This window comes from Bombina bombina, chromosome 3 (genome assembly GCF_027579735.1).
Source record: "Bombina bombina isolate aBomBom1 chromosome 3, aBomBom1.pri, whole genome shotgun sequence".
NCBI classification, from domain to species: Eukaryota; Metazoa; Chordata; class Amphibia; order Anura; family Bombinatoridae; genus Bombina; species Bombina bombina.
This window is the reverse complement of record NC_069501.1, coordinates 921,700,697-921,723,806: the sequence shown is the minus strand read 5'-3', so window position 1 is coordinate 921,723,806 and position 23,110 is coordinate 921,700,697. Positions and strand designations below refer to the sequence as shown.

Sequence of the window (23,110 nt, the reverse complement as noted above, 5' to 3'; positions counted from 1 at the left end):
ATTTGTGCATTTAAAAAAAATAAATAAATGGTGTTTAAGAATGAGCTAATTTTTTTAAACAGATGTTCAGCAGATATATATAGTATCTATTTCCCTTACAAGACATGGCGGCTTTGGCTTCAGGTAGATTCAGACGAACCGCATCCTGTCGCTCATCGATGCGTCACTTCTTTGTAGTGGTTGGTTAGTGCTTTCATTTCTGCTTAACGCGTGTTGGTTCTCGTGTATCTGTCATCTTTTGTTTTTTTATTTTGTCATTAAAAGGCGACGCGCGCATCCAGATGAGGTGTCCTCGCACCCGTGCATTAGCTAATTAATGAACCCCAATTAATTGGCATAGTTACCTCTTCCCTTTGTAGTTGTTGGGAAGTTTTGCAGTGTCCGATACTGATATGGCAGATGTGACAAGTTTGTCCCTGAGTCAGGAGGAGGGATGGTAAGTGTTGGTTTTACTTATAAATGCCAAACATGCTTACTGACTTATAGTAGGGGACTTTTGCTTATTGACACGTGTGACACCAATCATATACCGAAAGACACAGGCAAATTGACAGCACACAAGCAGGCTGCTTACTGTTAGAGAGTTCCATGACTAAAGTTGGTTGTGAAAGCAAATAATGTTAAGTTGTGGTTGCTTATAAATATATACTGTATGCGAATATGTTTTCCTTGATTTATTTAATAAAGGGACAAGTAGCTATTTGTATTCGTTATAAATATCTAGCAGCATGCTAGAAACTAAAACTGTATACACGTCTGCTAAAATGGTGCCTTTAGTATATGTTTGCTGTCATTTAGGAATCTTTCGCTTTTACAGAGTAATGTCATGTAAATCAAACTTCCAGTAGTGAAATAGAGGTCCAACACCAGCTCTTTAAAGTACAAATGTGTTGTAACTCCCAGTTATGTCACAACACTATTTATAAACATAACTTTCTAAATCAGATGGCAAACTGTGTGGCCTTCTCTCTTATTTATACTTTTTTTTTCTAATTATCTTGTAATTTTTACTGTAAATGTACTCAATATTCACAGCACTGTTGATTACACAGTTTTTTTTTAACAGATATTTATTTTTTATTATAAATAAATGATGGCAATAAATATAGAACATACATTGGATTGTCACTTTTCTATGTGCTCATTGTTGGGAGGAAAATACAACTTCTTATACACTAAACATTTATTTATTTAGAAAGCAGAAATGTAAAGCTTAGACATTTTAGACAACTTTCCAATTTACTTCTTTTATCAATTTTGCTTTATTCTTTTGGTATCCTTTATTGAGGGATCAACAATGCATTACTGGGAGCTAGCTGAACATGTGATGAGCCAATAGCAAGAGGCATATTTATGCAACCACCAATTAGCAACTAGCACCCAGTAGTGCATTGCCCAAGATGCTCCTGAGTCTACCGAGATATTCTATTCAACAAAGGATACCAAGAGAATGAAGCAAATGTGATAATAGAAGTAAACTGGAAAGTGTGGATAAAATTGTATGCTCTAAATGAATCCCAAAAAAAACACATCCTTTTATCTTTATCTTTCTCACTCTCTTGTCATATGTTAGAAATTTTGGGGCTAACTGCTCAGTTTTTCAAGCCCTCTGTTAACATAGGATGACAAATGCTTTATCACATTTATTTAATCTGAGTGTCTGTGTTGCTTTAAGGCTTTTAAGTGTTTGTGTCCAGAAAAATGTGACCTATAATATAGACCATGACTTTACCTTTTAATATTATGATCAGCTCAGTTTACCAATGTGTAAGATAAAATGCCAGATAATATGGGTTTGAGTCTGGCCATTTTTGCATCCATTTCTGGTCCAATGATGGTTCAGTTTAGCAGAAATTCTTATTTGCAAATTCACTTTCATTTAAAGTCAGTGACTGTGACCTAGATTCAGGGAAAATGAAAAGCTTAATCCAATTCTGACTGATACGAGTTAAGATTTCTAACATGGGAGCTGTTTGGAATGTCTGGTTTCGCTAACGGGTTGGCTATAACAGGCAGATAGTAGTACCATTTATGGGAGCTTGAATTTTGTGTTTCCATTATTATTTTGTTTTGGAAGATAATGCACTATTGTGGTGCCCTCCATTTTTTGTTGTAGTTCTTCCTATATTATTTGTCACTCCACTGTTAACGGGACTTTAAACACTAAATAAATGCTACATAGAATGATTCCTTCAAAGAAAAGATTAGTCTGAGAATAATATGTATGCATATTTTTTAAAGTTTCATTAGTTTGTTAAATATTTGCAAAATAAGTGTAAAGTTTCAATGTCTATAAAACAACAAGAGCTGCTATGTTGTAACTTAGGTTACCTTCTCTGCTGTGGCCAATTAGGGACAGTAGTTATAAGTAGGTCACTGGAGTGTGCAGCCAATGGCTGTGTGTAATATAACAGTGCTCGGCAGTTCCATTTCTAAATGATGAATGTATATTGTAGAGTTTAAAAACAAAAAAAAATATACAATTTAGCATCTTATGTTACCATCTCAAAGTTTTTAACGTCCCTTTTTAAAGTGTTCTCTCCAAACTATTTACATAGATTTTCACTAGAAAGACTGTTCTTTCTATGTGTTTCTAGGACAGTGTGCCTTTTAATAAATGAAATCTTAAAATATTGTGAACCTAAATAGCTTTTTTTTTTTCTTTCTTAAAGCATTAAGTTAATATTCTTTTTATTAGTGTATTTTGTATATGCTGTGCATCTGCCCAAATTATTTTATATTCTTTAGCATTATAAAATTCATTGTGGAGGGCATATCTCACCTCCAGGCATATCATAACCACAGCCAGATGTTTAGTTTTAGTGATCCGAAAAAATGCAAACATTTATTCAGTAGTTACCCTTTAAAAAAAAAATAAAAAAATATTATATATATATATATATATATATATATATATATATATATATATATATATATATATATATATATATATATATATAGCTCTATCTATCTATCTTTCTTTTTTTTTTTTAATTTATTTCTTAAGAAAACCTAATGCTTATATGAAGTTATATTCTGAAAACCCAAATAAAAGGTGTGTACAACACTATTTTTAATATTTTTATATAACTTGACTAGTTCGTTAGTAAGTGAAATAATTTTTGATATTTGACATACTATTTCTCATACATAGAATGGAACTCTGTATTTAACCCCTGAAAAAGGGTCATGCTTGAGAGCCACAAGCACTGCAGCTACTGGGCAGAATACAGCTGGTGATTGGTGAGGTTGTGCTATTGCCACTGTCGGGTTGCTATATATTGTCCTGTTTCCTTAGCACTCTCACAAAAAGTAATAGGCAGCCATCAGGGTGCAATATAAGTAAAACTATAGTGTGTGGAATACGCACTTTCTGGACTTTAACCAAATGACTTTTATTTAATGGTACTAGGTAGGTATAACACAAACATTAGTGATGTTTTGGGGCCAGCATTCCCCTTCCTCAGACCAACCAGAAGTGAAATCATAGCAAGTATATAAAGTGTTACAATCCCTAATCTTAAAGGGACACTGAACCCAATTTTTTTTTTTCTTTCGTGATTCAGATAGAGCATGAAATTTTAAGCAGCTTTCTAATTTACTCCTATTATCACATTTTCTTCATTCTCTTGGTATCTTTATTTGAAATGCAAGAATGTAAGTTTAGATGCCGGAACATTTTTGGTGAACAACCTGGGTTGTCCTTGCTGATTGGTGGATAAATTCATCCACCAATAAAAAAAAGTGCTGTCCAGTGTACTGAACCGAAAAAAGCTTAGATGCCTTCTTTTTAAAATAAAGATAGCAAGAGAACGAAGAAAAATTGATAATAGGAGTAAATTAGAAAGTTGCTTAAAATTGCATGCTCTATCTGAATCACAAAAGAAAAAATTTGGTTTCAGTGTCCCTCCAATCAACAACACTCACAGGTCAATACATTCAAGTAATAGCCCACTTCAAACATGTAAATTGATAATAGTATAATTAGCTCCCTAAAGATCTATAGCGCTACAAATCATTTCTAGTTGGAGAACACTCCATATTAAAAAGTATATTCAATAAGCTAAGTATAGAACAGTCCCTATTAGTGAGGGTGCGCTAACAAATACCTAATAGAGATAACTATATAGTTTATAGCTCTATCCTTTTAGAGCGGTTCAATAGCACAGGTCTCCTGTAAGAATATTTGGGCAGTTGCTTTAAAAAGTATAATAGCGCAATAAAATGCTGTTAAAACATTCATGCATTTTATTTTTGCACTTTCAGTGTCATAGTGTATTAATTAAAATTAAATTATTTACATAACAGTTCATTATCAGGGGTATCTTAAGCTCATCTACTCACCGTTGTCCCAGACCTTTTGTCCAGTTTCAGTGAACCATTGCACAATCTAAAATGTTATGACTGATAAACTATAGTTATTTCTTGTGAAACACAAGGAGAACTAATTGCTTTATTACAATTTTACATAGTTCCTCCATATTTTAAGATGCAAGTAATAGCTTTGTACGTTGCTGACTGATGTACAACCATTCCGTAATAAATCCAAAAGGCTATACAGTTGCAGCTAAATGTATTTCAGCTTCTAATGTGCAATTTAATTTTTCTATATTCCAATTTTTAGAGACCTAGCCGTTTTAGTCATGCAAAATATTCTATATCATCACAAAAATTATTGAAATAACATACTCTGCTGTAGCATTGTAGTAAATTGGTTTACTTCCATTGCAAAGTGAGCTGGAGGGGTAAAATATAAACACGTTAAAGGGACATGATACAGTTTGAGCATGCAGTTCAAAATGTAAACTTTCATGATTAAGAGAGCACACAATTGTGTTACTTCCATAATCAAAATGTGTCTCTTTATATGTAAACTTTCTGAGGCACCAGTTCCTACTGAGCATGTGCAATAATTCACAGTATATATGTATTTGCATTTTGTGATTGGCTGATGGTTGTTACATGATGCAGAGGAATGAAAATGTAACTTTATATTTGCCAGAAAAAAATCTACTCATTTGAAATTTAGGCTAAGCACTTTTGAATTGTTTGTATTTATTATACATTTGTTGATTCTGCTATTCTACTCTATTTAATGGCTGCCTGCCGGGACTTATTTGTCTACAGCGGAACAAAATTAAAAGTAAAAAATTAAAATCACGCGATCGTTCATGTGATCGTATGACTTTTATCATGGGATCGGGTCAGGGTTAAATGCCCATGATGCTAGGCACGCCCTCCAGCCCTCCCACTGTGCATTCGGCTACAGCTTCAGGATAGCCATACGGCTAGGACATTCCATGCCATCCTAACGGCGCTAAAGTCCAGCGCAGCTAGGACAGCATGGAACGTCTGAACGGTGGGAAGGGGTTAATGGATATTTAAACAACTTTCCAATTTGACTTCTGTTATCAATTCTGTGTCATTCTCTTGGTATGTTATGTTAAAGGAGCAGCAATACACTGCAGGGAGCTAGCCAATGATAAGAGACATATGTGCAGCCACCAGTAAACCGCTAGCTCACAGCTCCTGAGCCTACCTAGGTATGCTTTTCAACAATAATACCAAGAGAACTAAGCAAATTAGATAATAAAAGTAAGTTGGAAAGTTATTTAAAATTGTATGCTCTATGTGCATCACAAAGAAAACATTTTGAATTTCATGTCCCTTTACCCTTATATTAGGCTAAACTATGACGGTTGGCTATGCTAATTTATAATAATTTAGTTTACTTTAAAAACCTTTTTTTTTTTCATTAAATGGTGACAGTCCACACAATAATTACTGCTCCTTGTGCGATCTTTGGTACTGTGCTGTGAATGGGCCTGTCTATAACAGTCATCTGCAGCTAAGGTAATCACAGTATATAAAGGTGCTAACAGGAAAGTCCTTGGCACCTTCATAGCCCCCCAGCTTATTGGTATGAACATGTACACGTGATTTACATAGCTTGGTGACATGTGTAAACAAACACACTACATTTTATTAAAGTAGTTTGGGCACTTTAAAGGGATATGAATTCCCAAAAAATTTATTTTGCGATTCAGAGCATACAATTTTAAAAAGGTTTCCAATTTACTTCTATTATCAATTTTTCTTCTTTCCCATGGTGTTCTTCGCTATTTTTTTTTCTTCTTCATACCTAGGAGCAGAAATATACTACTTTGAGCTAGCTGCTTATTGGTGGCTGCACATACATTTCTCTTGTTATTGGCTCACCTATTATGTTTAGCTAGCTCCCACTATTGTATTGCTTCCAATTCGGCTAGCTGTAAGTGTGCCTTGCGTGGTGGTCATGTGTGACAACAATCTGGAATTTGGACCGAATTTAATTTTCATCTTACCCATTGTTGATTCACTTTCGGGAACAACCTACTTCTTTTGGGCCTTCTTTCATCAGGATCTCAGATTCTTTTCTAAACATAGGTTTGTCTGACAAGGTGTTTTAAAACCTTTTTAAGCTGGTCAGCTTGTTACCAGACCCATCTACCACGTGGTTTTGCTAAATTTTGTTGAGAGATGATGAGAGAGGATAGCATGTGATTTCTTAAGTCCTCGATTTTTGGTTTGCTGGAGGCTTGTCAGCCATTTTGTTGAGTTACTCTTCCTTGGAGTCCTAATCCTGTCGCAATAACCTTAAAGACTATTCAATTTTGTATTTCAGGAAGTTAACTAAATCTCTTGTGATTCTAATGCAGGTTTCATTAACAGCCTGTTATTTATCCAGGTACTCCTCCTTGAGTCTGGTGTTTTCACATTTCTTTAAACGTATCCTTTTAACTCATGCATGGCTTATATCTTTGGAAGGTCCTTATCCTGTTAGCCTTGTCCTTGGCTTGGAAGGTGTCTAAACTTCTGCTCTGTCTTGTAGGTTAAATACTTTTTGAGTTCCATCAGGGTAACATTTTGGTTTCAAAGGATACTATTGATCACAGAAACTGGTTTCCTTCTGCCCAGTTCATAAACACTCTAACAAATGACTTCTCAAAGTCTTATGATGTTACTTAGTCTTCCTGACTTCTTTACCTATTTTTTGGACCACACAAGGGTCACTAACCTAATACAGTTCTTGGCTGTTTGAAGTAAAGTCTTTAGATACTTTTTTTGGACCAAACAAGATTAAAAGTCAGACTGTTTAGTCTTCTTTTTTTTTTCTTTCTAGCATTTTGATGTGTTTTCCTTCAAAGAAGATTTTGGCGGGAAAATGTTTTGCCTTACGCTATTAGCCCACCCCCTATTTCATGGTGGTTTTGTAGACGTCACTGCTTGGGCATAATATCCCACATTAATTGATCTTGTGGACTATAATCATTTTAGGAAAGAAAACAAAATGTATATTGATTAATTTCTTTCTTGCACTTCATTTGCTCTTCTTTGTCCTTTCCTTTTTTTTTGTTTATTCCTCTACTTGGCCATATGGATAACTGAGGGATTCTGGCACCTCCTAGTTGACTGGAGTGTAATCCCATTTGTAATAATCTTGTGGACTCTCAACATCATGAAATAAATTAATTTATTAGGTAAGCATAAATGTTATTTTGAAATCACGATCAATTGTAAAATATAAAATTATGAATAGACTTCCAGTTAAAGGGATATTGTATAGTAAGGGTTTGAGAAATGTATATAAAACTTGGTAGTTGGCAAGAATGTTTAGGAGTCGGCCATCATTTGGAGACCAGGCAATGAAGGGGGGGGGGGGCTTGTATGGCTATAAGAAAAAAACAATTTAAAAGTCATAATTGTAGAAGCATAAAACCATAAAGCATTGCATCTGGTCCGTAAAAATGCAGTGATAAGGTGAACAATAAAAGAACAACATTTATATTAGATCATGATAGATATGGTGGAAATTTAGGAGATAGCGTAATATATAATAGGTTTGAGGGTTCTGGGTTAGAGACTTTTTTTTTTCTTTCTCCCAGCTTATTAATTCCATTTCCCTTTGGTTACAACTGCGAAACTGCAATTACAAGCACACTGCAGTGTATCATGGGGTGTGTGAGCAATGGGTGAAGATCTAAAGAGCCAGCAAAAGCAATTATATGGGATTGTAAGATTCATGTTTAAAGGTAAGTGCCCAGTGACACCAAAAATTCCTTTATTTACTGGACATGGGCATCTTTTTTTTATAATATTGAAAATTATTTATTTGGAGCATTATAAAAAAATAAAAAAAAAAACCCTCAAAAACATTGCATTGGTATAAGTGGGTAGTTCTCGTCTATACATTCTTTCTCTGCGTTGAATCCAGTGAATTGTAGTTTTTTTTTTTTTTTTTTTTTTTTAATAATGCCTACTTGGAGTATGTGGGCATAAATAAAAACAAAACCAAACATTGCATTTGTACCAATGTGTATTTTAAATGAAAACAGAAACATTGCAGTGGTATAAAAGGACAATAAAAAGATGTCATAATTATGACTTATACTCAATTTATACTCATTCTGCTGTGTGTGTGTGTGTGTGTGTGTGTGTATATATATATATATATATATATATATATATATATATATATATATATATATATATATATATATATATATATATATATATATGTATATGTATATATATATATATATATATATATATATATGTATATGTGTATATATATATATATATGTATGTGTGTATATATATATATATATATATATATAAGCTATTTTTATGCTAACAATATTTATAAAGTGGATAACTATACTCATTCTGTTTTTTATCTAAAATCCTGTTGCTTTCTATTTATAGAATTGTTGGCATCTTCTGATTCAACTAAGACCAATTTATATATATATATATATATATATATATATATATATATATATATATATATATATTTTGCTGTAGTGTAGAGATTATTATATATATGTATTCTCTTATAGCTGTCATTGTTGGACCCTTGCTGTTTTAGCATAGGCACTCACATTCACTAACAAAAATAGCCACCATGGGGAAAATGTATAGTGATAGAAAAGTGGACTCTCAAAACTAGGAACGAGGCGTGAAAGCTTCTGGGTTTATATAATAATATATCTGTAAAAATCAGCAATACCAGCACCTTAAAGTGACTCTAAACCCAAATTTTTTCTTTCATGATTCAGATAAAGCATGCGATTTTAAGCAACTTTCTAATTTACTCCTATTATCAATTTTTTTCTTTGTTCTTTTTCTATCTTTATTTAAAAAGCAGGAAAGTGATGCATAGGAGCCGGCCCATTTTTAGTTGAGAACCTGGGTTATGCTTGCTTATTGGTGGGTAAATGTAAGCCTCCAATAAGCAAGCACTATTCATGGTGCTGAGCCTTAAATGGGCTGGCTGATAAGATTTACATTCCTGCTTTTAAAATAAAGATAGCAAGAGAACGAAGAAAAATTGATAATAGGAGTAAATTAGAAAGTTGATTAAAATTCCATGCTCTATCTAAATCATGAAAGAAAAAAATTGTGTTCAGTGTCCCTTTTAACTGTATTAAATCTGTCTCCTTGCCCCTATACTTTTTCCAGGACTCGGTCATAGTCACAATAGAAGCACAGTGCAGTATTCTTAAATTTCAGGTATCCAGGGACAATTGATCAATAGGACCCTACTGTGTCTAACACCTATGAGAAAAGCAGATTGAATCTCTATGTAATTTAGGAACTAGTTGTGAAGATTCTGTAGAAATACCATTGCTGTCCTATTGAGTTTTTACTTTGATAAAATGAAGGATATAGCAAAAACACAGGTTCTTTAGCTCTTATTACTTCCATACAAGTGTCAGTCTGTTAGCACGGCTCACTCCTTGAGAGAGGCCATAATATTCTTCATATTAAAAATGTATTGCGTTTTTTTTCCTTCCGTTTTCACTGGACTTTTTACCCGTTAACTCATAAATGTGGAAATTACCAACCTCTGCAGACTAATTTAGCTTTCACTGGACTGCTGTATGGCTTTTATCAGAATTATTATTTGTTTATAATCGAACATAAGATGTAAAAATCTTTTTCCTTTCATTGCTCTTATGAGGAACTTTCAGTATTTTCAGCAGTGCAATATTGAGCTTACTTTTTTTCTTTGTTACATATACTTCATGTTCTCTGTACATTTTTCTCCACCTTTCAATATCTTTTCTGTGCTATTAAACCAGCTTTCTTAAACTTCAAATACCTTGACAGTTCATTTCAGCTTCCCTGTTCTTTTGATTTTGCTATCACACATTCCACCTTTAAGATATTGTTCTCTCCATTTGCTGCAAGTCCCATGTCAGTCACTTTTATCCCAATTGGCTTGATTTTAAACATGATGAACAGAATTGCTTGTTAAATGTATCAAAACAGGTTGTAAAAAGCGTACGCGAGTTCCGATGAATTGTTTACAGTATCTGGGATTCACTTTTGAGCTATTGTTCACAGAGATTTGGTAAATAAACTCAAAATAACATTTTAACACTCCGTAAACTACATGGCTTTGAGGGAAGAGAATGCTGTAGAGAGCAATTGGGAAAGCAGGAATGCAAATAATTGTTAGTGTCACGCAGTCCGGGTTTGCATAGCTGTTAGCAACACTGAACAGCAAGACCTTACTGAACCATTCAATTATCAATTTATTCTTTTAGATTTGTATCACTCTCTGCACTCTTGTTAGGCCTTTGAACAAATGTACTTGTGGCATGAATAAAACAGCAGGGTTGTTTCTTTTGGAAAGCTTTACTGTCCTAACGGAGAAAAACCAAACTACATGAGAGGAGGTATTTTCTCCTGGTGTTATCAATGAGCCAGTAAACAGACTTATTTCACTTGTTTCTGTGGAAAAATAAGAAAGGCAGAGTTAGTTCCACAACTGGGGTTACATTTAATTTAATTTTGCATTTGATTGGATTTAATTTTTGTGAAACTTTTTACATGTATTTAGTGGAGTAATTTGATTAATTTAATTATGTTTTCCAAAGCATACTATCTAATCTTGTCATAGTGTGAAAAACATGATGGCCAAAGATATTCTGTGTTTTCTGGCCCAAAAATTGTATTTATTTGTTTTTTTTTTAAATATATAGTCCACATTATATAACAAAAATAATTGTTTAAACTAACACACAACTGTTTAACTGTCATTTTAATAAAATGGTATGGAACCCCAATTGTTTCTTTCATGATTCAGGTAGAGCATACAGTTTTAAACAATTTGCCACTTTTCTTCTGTTAAGTTTGCTTTATACTTTTGGTATCCTTTGTTGAAAGAACAGCAATCTACTACTGCAGGGCATGACACATTTTTTTTAAAAATCTCGGAGCTTGCATTGTTGGTATTATAAATATAGTGTATCTATCCTCTATCTATCTTATATACACAGATATAGGCACTGCGGATCAATATGGAGGCAGCATCTTGAAAATTAAAATATTGTAAATTTGTTCATCACACTAGCACTGTTATGTTATTTGCAATGGCACCACTGATGCTAAATAACACCAGCTTCATTGCAAATACTGTAGACTGTGTTCATGTTGAAAAGTCAATCAGTAAAGTTTATCTTAAACAGAGGGCAGTTTGTTTCATGAATTGTCACATATTTAGCAACAAAATAATACTGCAGCAATGCTGATTTTGATGAATTTGTGCTGAGTTGATAGTACTATTTAGTTAATTGGACTGAGTGCAGACAAATTATTATGTTGCTGTAATTTTAGCTCATGTCTTGCAGACACATCTCAGACAGCGTTTCCTCTCTGCAGTGTAGCATTTCCATAGTTCACCGTACCCCCATCTATGTAGTTTTATCCCAGTGCCAGATGATTTTATAAAGTGTGGCAGTGAACACAAGCGGTAAAGTAGTTTGAGAAGTGCTGCTCTGTGACATGGAGTGGCAGTGAACACAAGCGGTAAAGTAGTTTGAGAAGTGCTGCTCTGTGACATGGAGTGGCTGTGAACACAAGCGGTAAAGTAGTTTGAGAAGTGCTGCTCTGTGACATGGAGTGGCAGTGAACACAAGCGGTAAAGTAGTTTGAGAAGTGCTGCTCTGTGACATGGAGTGGCAGTGAACACAAGCGGTAAAGTAGTTTGAGAAGTGCTGCTCTGTGACATGGAGTGGCAGTGAACACAAGCGGTAAAGTAGTTTGAGAAGTGCTGCTCTGTGACATGGAGTGGCAGTGAACACAAGCGGTAAAGTAGTTTGAGAAGTGCTGCTCTGTGACATGGAGTGGCAGTGAACACAAGCGGTAAAGTAGTTTGAGAAGTGCTGCTCTGTGACATGGATACCAACAACCAGTCCAGTTCCAGATTAACTTGTTTTTCCCACTGGTGTAAACAAAACTTGTGGCTGGTTTGTGCAGGTATTCTTCACCATTTGAAGCTGAAACATGTACAGGTGAACCTCACTTTATAGACCTTCGCTAATACAGTGCTTTGTGAAGCTGAAGCTCAACCTCCAAGGATTTTAAAACAGTGCTGTAATCATCGTGAGATTGCGAGAAAAGTGATTGGCACCATTTTGTTATGCGCAGTTCACTCTGTTTACAGCATTACAGTGCAATCTGTGTCTGTGTTGTAGTCTGGCAAATTTTACTACAGTAATTGTCACTATTTTACAGGTACAGTTTTTATTGAATGCTGTGCTAGTGTTAAACTAAACATAGCACTATTGCACCCCTAATATGTTTAAACATGTTTTTAAACACACTAGCAAGTGGAAAAGAAAGCAAAAACCGCCTTGTTTCACTTTAATGCGTTTTTCACTTTACTGTAGGCCTCCGGTCCCTAACCCGCTGTATGAGCGGGGTATACCTGTAATAAGTAGAGCAGGCACCTGGCTATAGTGCAGCATTTTCAGCTCCAACGTCCTCCACGTGACCGTGTCTTTCCCTCAATATCCGAGCAGCATTCTGGGACTTATTGTTCCCAGCCATGCAGCATAGAAAGGATCCAGTCACACTGGGCTAAATTTAGGTGCAGCTAGCATCTGCTCACAATGACTAACTGGTTGTTAAGAAGGGGTCACCTTTGCATTGCTGCTCCTAAGCCTGATGAGATATGCTTTTCAAGGAAGGGTGCCAAGAGAAGGAGGCAAATTTAGATAATAAAAGTAAATTGGAAAGTTGTTTAAAATTGTTGTCTCCATTGGAATCTTGAAACAATTTTTTTTGTTTTGTTATCGTGTCCCTTTTTAGTGTTTCTTATATAATATAAGGGTACAATTAATATTTTTAATTAAAAATAAAAATACAAACAATGAACATATAGGCATCTGTTTGGTAAATAACCAGATTGGCACCCCTAGAACACATCCATGGGCTATGTAAGTATCCTTTGGTGCAGTAGTTGGATTGACAGGCAAAATGGTGCATGGAGTATACCCATTAATCGGGGCAGCTCGTTGTATCATGTTTTTCCGATATCTGCATTTAAAAAACCCGAAAACAAACTAAAGCTGCCTTTTTAAACTCTTTGTGTTTGAGTTGACGCATAATTATATAATATGTTGACTGAGGTGAGTTTTTTGAGTTATTAATGTGAGGTCACTATTTAATCATCTTCTCTAGTATGTGTGGCATGTATTAAAGGGACATTAAACCCCATTTTTTTTCTTTCATGATTCAGATAGAGAATACAATTTTAAACAACTTTCTAATTTACGTCTATTATCTAGTTTGCTTTATTCTCTTGATATTCTTTCCTGAAAAGCATATCTAGATAGGCTAGGTAGCTGCTGATTGGTGGCTGCACATAGATGCCTCATGTGATTGGCTGACCCATGTGCATTGCTAATTCTTCAACAAAGGATATCTAAAGAAAGAAGCAAATTAGATAATAGAGGTAAATTTAAGTGCAAAATAAAGCCATTCTTTTCCCAGAATTAGGCAGATTTATGTTCTCATTTTTCCTTAAAGCAACAGTCGTAGCTTTTACTTAGAAATGTGTTCCTATTCTTTATAATTAACCCTTTAATGACCACGACATACCATGTACGTTGCCGGTCGTTAATGGTTTTCTTACTTACAGTAGCGGGGCTCCCACCGCAAGCGGTGGGACTGCACTATTATACCCTCCCTCACCACTGTGTATGTCACAGGTCCGTAAGGGGTTAAAGGGACAGTAAAGTCAACATTAAGCTTAAAGGGACACTGAACTCAATTTTTTTCTTTCATGATTCAGACAGAGCATGCAATTTTAAGAAACTTTCTAATTTACTCCTATTATACATTTTTCTTCATTCTCTTGCTATCTTTATTTAAAAAAGAAGGCATATAAGCTAAGGAGCCAGACAATTTTTGGTTCAGACCCTGGACAGCATTTGTTTGTTGGTTGGTGAATGTATCCACCAATCAGCAAGAACAAACCAGGTTGTTCACCAAAAATGGGCCGGCATCTAAACTTATTCTCTTGGTATCTTTATTTGAAAAAGCAAGAATGTAAGGAAAAAATAATAGGAGTAAATAAGTTGTCTAAAATTGCATGCTCTATCTGAATCATGAAACAAAAAATTTGGGTTCAGTGTCCCTTTAACCCCTTAACAACCAAGGACGTACCAGGTACGTCCTGCAAAAACTGTCTGTTAGTGACAATGGACGTACCTGGTAAGTCCTTGGTCTAATTGAGTGCTGGAAGCGATTGCGATCGCTTCCAGCAGGTCTCAGCGTATTGCAGTGATGCCTCGATATTGAGGCCTCCTGCAATACCCTTTTTCAAGCATCCGATGCAGAGAGACCCACTCTGTGGCCCTCTCTGCATCGGTAGCGATGGTGCCGATCGTTGGTGGGTGGGAGCTTAGCAGGGAGGCGGGTGGGCGGCCCATCGCTACCCGGCATCCAGTTCCTGTTGGTGCAATGTGCACGCCGGGTGCTGGGAGGCTGCGGGGGTGCAGCAACCACTGCCACCAATGATCCCTGAATTGCAGGTGAGAGGGAAGGGGGGAAATAAAAAAAAAATATCAAAGGATCTGGGAGGGGGGTATTTAGGGGGGGCAGTTACACTATATAGCAAAAGCTATATTTTTTTTAAAAATAAAAAAATAAAAAAAACGTTTTTGGTGGCAGACAGCTGCCAGTACCCAAGATGGTGGCAAATAGGTAGCGGGGGGAGGGTTAGAGAGTTGTTTGTGGGGGGGGGGATCAGGGAGGTTGGGGGCTAAGGGGCGGTCCATCACAGCTGAATAAATATTTTTTTTTAAAAAACAAAACAAAAAACAAAACCTTTTATTTTAGTACTGGCAGACTTTCTGCCAGTACTTAAGATGGCGGGGACAATTGTGGGGTGGGGGAGGGAAGAGAACTGTTTGGGAGGGATCCGTGGTGGAATTTGTCAGGTGGGAGGCTGATCTCTATGCTAAAGCTAAAATTAACCCTGCAAGCTCCCTACAAGCTACCCAATTAACCCCTTCACTGCTGGGCATAATACAAGTGTGGTGCGCAGCGGCATTAGCGGCCTTCTAATTGTCAAAAAGCAACGCCAAAGCCATATAAGTCTGCTATTTCTGAACAAAGGGAATCCCAGAGAAGCATTTCCAACCATTTGTGCCATAATTGCACAAGCTGTTTGTATATAAGTTTAGTTAGAAACCTAAAGTTCGTGAAAAAATGAGTAAAAAAAGAAAACAATTTTTTGAACGCTTTTGGAGGTGAAATGGTGACATGAAATATACCAAAATGGGCCTAGATCAATACTTTGGGTTGTCTACTACACTAAAGCTAAAATTAACCCTACAAGCTCCCTAATTAACCCCTTCACTGCTGGGCTTAATACATGTGTGGTGCGCAGCGGCATTTAGCGGCCTTCTAATTACCAAAAAGCAACGCCAAAGCCATATATGTCTGCTATTTCTGAACAAAGGGGATCCCAGAGAAGCATTTACAACCATTTATGCCATAATTGCACAAGTTGTTTCTAAATAATTTCAGTGAGAAACCTAAAGTTTGTGAAAAAGTGAACGATTTTTTTTTATTTGATCGCATTTGGCGGTGAAATGGTGGCATTAAATATACCAAAATGGGCGTAGATCAATACTTTTGGGATGTCTACTAAAATAAAACATATACATGTGAAGGGTTATTCAGGGATTCCTGACAGATATCAGTGTTCCAATGTAACTCGCTAATTTTGAAAAACTGTGGTTTGGAAATAGCAAAGTGCTACTTGTATTTATTGCCCTATAACTTGCAAAGAACATGTAAACATTGGGTATTTCTAAACTCAGGGCAACATTTAGAAACTATTTAACATGGGTGTTTTTTGGTGATTGTAGATGTGTAACAGATTTTGGGGGTCAAAGTTAGAAAAAGTGTGTTGTTTTTTTTTCCCCCCTCATATTTTTATTCATAGTAAATTATAAGATATGATGAAAATAATGGTATCTTTAGAAAGTCCATTTAATGGTGAGAAAAACAGTATTTAATATGTGTGGGTACAGTAAATGAGTAAGAGGAAAATTACAGCTAAACACTGCAGAAATGTAAAAATAGCCCTTCTCTTTAAGGGTAAGAAATTTTAAAAATGGTCTAGTCATTTCTTTGTACCCTTTTTTAAACTTAATCCTAAGTGAACTAAGGAGCGTGCACTTGTCTTTAGCCATCTGGCAACAGTGTTGGGAACACTGTTTATAGCAATCGTATACATTTTTGCAAAGATATATACTGCTAAAAACATATGTATTCTACCTAACATTACTCTTCATTAAAAAATACCAAGAAAATAAAGCAAAATTTATAATATTGCATGTTGCACTCTCTATAAATCTTAAACATTTAATTTTGACTTTACTGTCCCTTTTAAACTTCCCAGCTCTTACATAATTGTATCATCTTTCATAGGATTACATATCTTAATAGAACCTTGTTGGTAGGAAACACAAATTAAATTGTAAATGTAATTTTCTTTACTGCTTTAGCAATTAACTGAAAGTATGTTTCAGTAACAAAAGTTTATGTGCATATTCTTTCAGTTATGTCTGTACACTATCAAGAACAACATCCTGGAGCAATAAAACAAATATTCAAGGAACAGATATCAGTGACATTTTTTTTCACTGACAAATAGATCTTACATTACCTACTTCTGCTGCAGTCTAATTGCAAGTCGTTGCAATGTTTCATTAATGTGAAGTCTGAAACCGTCAAGGATAGAATAGATTCATTTAAATACCTTTTAAGAATTTAAATAAAAATATTTAAGAGCTAAAGCTTTCTTGCTTCCAGACTTTATTCAATAAGTTCCTTAAATTTTATTAGATGGTATTATGATTGTATGTATTTTTGATGTGTTGTGTGCAACTTTTTACTTTCGCAAAAGAGTTCACCAGAGCTCGGGAGTCACGTTAATTGTTATAGTGTAAATTGCGATTTGTGCTTAAGCGATCTCGCTCACTTTCAACTCAGCTTGATGAGCGCAAATCCCCTTATTGCTTGCGCGCAAACGTTTGTGCTCCATTCGTTATCTAGCCCTATATGGCTAAGGAGACTATAAAAATATAAGAGAATGACTGATGGTTTTTATTCCTCCCTCAAGTTATTAAAGCTCTTTCTTAAAGGGAAAAAAAAAATATATACAGGGACTGCAGAATTATTAGGCAAATGAGTATTTTGACCACATCATCCTCTTTATGCATGTTGTCTTACTCCAAGCTGTATAGGCTCGAAAGCCTACTACCAATTAAGCATATTAGGTGATGTGCATCTCTGTAATGAGAAGGGGTGTGGTCTAATGACATCAACACCCTATATCAGGTGTGCATAATTATTAGGCAACTTCCTTTCCTTTGGCAAAATGGGTCAAAAGAAGGACTTGACAGGCTCAGAAAAGTCAAAAATAGTGAGATATCTTGCAGAGGGATGCAGCACTCTTAAAATTGCAAAGCTTCTGAAGCGTGATCATCGAACAATCAAGCGTTTCATTCAAAATAGTCAACAGGGTTGCAAGAAGCGTGTGGAAAAACCAAGGCGCAAAATAACTGCCCATGAACTGAGAAAAGTCAAGCGTGCAGCTGCCAAGATGCCACTTGCCACCAGTTTGGCCATATTTCAGAGCTGCAACATCACTGGAGTGCCCAAAAGCACAAGGTGTGCAATACTCAGAGACATGGCCAAGGTAAGAAAGGCTGAAAGACGACCACCACTGAACAAGACACATAAGCTGAAACGTCAAGACTGGGCCAAGAAATATCTCAAGACTGATTTTTCTAAGGTTTTATGGACTGATGAAATGAGAGTGAGTCTTGATGGGCCAGATGGATGGGCCCGTGGCTGGATTGGTAAAGGGCAGAGAGCTCCAGTCCAACTCAGACGCCAGCAAGGTGGAGGTGGAGTACTGGTTTGGGCTGGTATCATCAAAGATGAGCTTGTGGGGCCTTTTCGGGTTGAGGATGGAGTCAAGCTCAACTCCCAGTCCTACTGCCAGTTTCTGGAAGACACCTTCTTCAAGCAGTGGTACAGGAAGAAGTCTGCATCCTTCAAGAAAAACATGATTTTCATGCAGGACAATGCTCCATCACACGCGTCCAAGTACTCCACAGCGTGGCTGGCAAGAAAGGGTATAAAAGAAGAAAATCTAATGACATGGCCTCCTTGTTCACCTGATCTGAACCCCATTGAGAACCTGTGGTCCATCATCAAATGTGAGATTTACAAGGAGGGAAAACAGTACACCTCTCTGAACAGTGTCTGGGAGGCTGTGGTTGCTGCTGCACGCAATGTTGATGGTGAACAGATCAAAACACTGACAGAATCCATGGATGGCAGGCTTTTGAGTGTCCTTGCAAAGAAAGGTGTCTATATTGGTCACTGATTTGTTTTTGTTTTGTTTTTGAATGTCAGAAATGTATATTTGTGAATGTTGAGATGTTATATTGGTTTCACTGGTAAAAATAAATAATTGAAATGGGTATATATTTGTTTTTTGTTAAGTTGCCTAATAATTATGCACAGTAATAGTCACCTTTACACACAGATATCCCCCTAAAATAGCTAAAACTAAAAACAAACTAAAAACTACTTCCAAAAATATTCAGCTTTGATATTAATGAGTTTTTTGGGTTCATTGAGAACATGGTTGTTGTTTAATAATAAAATTAATCCTCAAAAATACAACTTGCCTAATAATTCTGCACTCCCTGTATATATGCACGCAGCAAAAAGTATGTTAACCCTTTAGAACTAACTATATGTATAAATGTGTCTTAAAATCTGGTTTGATGTTCATCTAAGTTACAGTAGTCAACAAACACAATCTGTTTTATATAATAACACACAAATTATTGTATTATTCTTATACATATTGAATATATCTTTCAAATATTCACAGTATAGGTTCAAAAAAATGTATTTGAAACCCTAGGCTAATGACTTCAACAAAAGCTAATTAGATTTGAAAAATGGCAAACCTGGTGTCCAATTATTGAAACGTGATTGGAGGTGTGAGTTAGAGCTACTTTAACTTATAAAAAGCACTCAAACATTTTGAGTTCGCTATTCACAAAATGCATCTGTTGATGCGAACTATGTCTTGCAAAAAAGAGCTCTCAGAAGACCTGCGATCAAGAACTGTTTCGTAAAGCTGGAAAGGGTTACAAAGGTATCTCAAAGAGCTTAGATATTCATCTGTCCACTGTTGGACAAATTGTCTATAAATGGAGACAAGTTAGTTCTGTGGCTACATTTCAAAGAAGTGGCCGTCCAGCCAAGATGATTCAAAGGCACACTGCACAATTTTTTAATGAGGTAATAAAGAAGCCTAGAGTGACAGCTACAAACTTGAAGAAATCATTGGAACTGGTTGACAGGTCTGTTCATGAGTCTACTATACGGTAGACGCTGCTTTCTCAAAAAAAACATTGTTGCGCACCTGAAGTTTTCCAAGGACCATCTTAACACTCCACAATGCTATTGGTAAAATGTTTTGTGGACTGATGAAATTAAGGTTTAGTTGTTTGGGAAGAACACTCGGCACTATTATGGCGTAAAAAGGGCACCGCATGCAACCTGAAAATATCTTTCCAACAGTTAAGTACTTTGGAGGGAGCATGATGATTCAGGTCTGCTTTGCTGCTTCTGGACCACTTGCCATCATTGAGGGAAAAATGAATTCCCTAGTTTTATCAAGATATTTTACAGGATAATATCAGGGTGGCTATGTGCCAGCTGAAGCTCAGTAGAAGTTGGGTGATGCAGCAGGACAATGATCCTAAACATCAAAGTAAATCCAGCATGGCTTAAAAAAAAAAAAAAAAAAAAAGAGAAATCTGCCTTTTTAAGCGACCCAGTCAGAGCCCAGACCTTAGGGCTAGAGAAGCTGTGGAATGACCTCAAGAGAGCTGTTTATACCAGATATCCTAAGAATATGGCTGAGCTAAAGCAGATCAGGAGGAATTTTGGACCACTCTTCCTTACAAAACGTTGTGCAGGTCTAATCCGCAATTACCGGAAACACTTGGTTGAGGTTATTGCTGCCAAAGTAGGGTCAAGTAGCTAATAAATCCAAGTGTTCACTTTTTCCACTTTTTTCTACTGTTTAATGATGTGTTCAATAAAGACATGAAATATTATAAATGTTTGTGTAGTGTTAACATAAGCACATTGTGTTTGTCTATACTTGTGACTTTGATGAAGATGAGCTGACATTTTATGACCAATTCATGCAGAAAAGCAAGTAATTCCAAAGGATGAACGTGTTTTTTTTTTCCAGTTCATCCCAAAGGTGTTCAGTGGTGTTGAGGTCAGGGCTTAATGCAGGCCACTTAGTTTCCTCCACTCTAAACTTGTCAAACCATGTCTTCATGGGCCTTGCTTTGTACATTATCCCACCTCACTTTGCAGTATGCACTGTGCATTCCAGAAGGTAACATTCTCCTGGCATGTGCTACACCCAGACTGCCAGACAGTGAAGGTCCAGGGCTCATGACGTTCAGCATTGCAATTATTGATATTAGGCTTTTGTACAGCTGCTTGGCCATGAAAACCCCTTGCTTCCAGAAATTTTGTAGTAGTTGATGCAGCAGATGATAGGTGAATTTATTTTAATACGCTCTTCAGCACTCATCAGCCCGGCATGTGAGTTTGCAGGGTCTACCACTTTTTAGCTGGTCTGCTGTTGCTCTTAGACGCTTTCCATTCACAATAATAACACAGTTGATTGGGGCACATTTAGGGCTAGATTACAAGCGGAACACTAATTTATCGCTTGCCTAAAAATGTGCAGATTGGCCCGTTTATGGGTGCGTGATAAATAACCAGCCATTAGAAGTGCTGATTATTGCTACCTCAAACTTGAGGTAGCAATTAGCTCTCCGAAAATTAACCAGAGATCAGATATTTTTTTTTTTTTTATAAAGAAAATAACTGCACAAAGCAGTTTGAAGGCCTTAAAGTAGGCGGGTGTGGGGTGCCTTTACATTGCGGTCATTGAGCACTGTGTGTTCTCTGAAAATTCTGTATATATGTATAGGCTTACATACATATACATTTCTGTATATATACACATATAAACATAAATATATATGTGTATATATACATATATATTTAAATTTGCTGCCCATCGCTTTGCGGCTTACTCCCTTCACAGTATTGCACTATACGAGAATGAGGCTCCCATTGGAGCCTATGGAAGTGCGCTCCCATGAGCGAATTGCTTCAGTGCAATGCGAACGTGAAGCCGCTTTCGCATTGCACCTAACTTGTAATACCAGTGCATTTGCGCGCACTGGTATTACTGAGTGGAGTGCAAAGATTGCACTCGCGTAAGCGTTATTTTGCGCTCCACTCGTCATCTGGCCCTTAGTCTTATGTCAGTGCCACATTTAAAGTCACTAAGCTCTTTGAAACAACTCAATGTACTGCTATTGTTTATCTATGGAGATTTCATGGATATGTTCTTGATTTTATGCACGATCTTAGCACATTTTGCCAATTTGAAAAGAAGATTGAGCCTGGATCTCAGCCATTCTATGGTAACTTTTAAGATTCAAGGCTAAATTTATTTTTATTTTTTTTGTGCATTATTTGTTAATTTGCCATAAATAATTTAGCCCTATGGGAAATTCATATATTTTATCTCCAAGTTGTCCACATGTGCTTAATTTGCGTAGTACTCATATTTTGTGTGATGCAGGTCTTGACAAATGTCAGAAGTCAGAGTCTTTATTTATTCAACCTTCACTGGCTCTTACAAAATGAGAGAAACCTCCCCTTTTTTAAAAAATTTTTTTTAATTTCATCTGATTTCCAAGTTAGATCATTTCTGATCCCCGTAAGGTAAATCCTCCTTTGTTGATAATATCCACAACAACTAGAAATTATTTGCAGGGTTTTAATATCAAACCATTTTTGTCTTTATGATTATGCTACATTTCTTTTAATTTTGCAACATAATATTTCTGTTTCAGCAGTGAAGTACTAATGCAGTGCTTTTTTTCTTAGTTAAAATACTGTTTATTTAGTATAATTGACTGTAAAATCATTCTCCTTTTTTGAATGCTTTTAGTATTAATGGAAGTACAGTTTAATTTGCAAAATGTAGTAAAACAGGACTAAATAATGAAACCTTTGGTTCACTTTTTTCTAACAGTTAGACTTGTAAGGACAACGTTCTACCATCCTTACTTATTCTTATTTGCTACAATTGTTCTTGGTTACAAAAATTTACATTTTATTGTTTTTGTTATAGTCCCTTTTGTACTGAATAATAATTTGTTAGCTTGCTAATGCCTTTTCTTGGTTAAATTGTTCCCTACTTTGTGATAATTTAATGTATTGTGCATATGCTCTGCACGAATCAGTTAAAGGGATAGGAAAGTCAAAATTAAACTTGCATTATGTAGACAGAGCATGTCATTTTAAGACCCTTTCAAATTCACTTCTATTTTCAAATTTGCTTTGTTCTCTTGGTATCCCTTGTTGAAAAAGAATAAGCACATATCCCACACTAGTGGGAGCTAGCTGCTGATTGGTGCCTGCACACATTTGTCTCTTGTGATTAGCTGACTAGATTTGTTCAGCTAGCTGCCAGTAGTGCAATGCTGCTCCTTCAACAAAGGACAGCAAGAGAATGAAGCAAATTTGATAATGTAAGTAAACTGGTAAATCATGAAAGAAATCAGCAACAAAAAATCGGTAGACAAGACTATAAAATTAAAAACTGTGTATATGGATATTTTTA

The 23,110-nt window shown here is 35.9% G+C and overlaps 1 protein-coding gene across 1 annotated transcript in view; it reads left to right on the top strand.

The window, feature by feature from the left end:
* Positions 1–206: 206 nt before the first annotated feature.
* Positions 207–23,110, top strand: part of TDRD3 (tudor domain containing 3) — a gene marked incomplete in the record, with an annotated part of 1,228,671 nt that continues 1,205,767 nt past the window's right edge. The window contains 1 exon segment of the mRNA XM_053707943.1: positions 207–436. Within this exon segment, the coding sequence (XP_053563918.1) occupies positions 393–436 (44 nt within the window).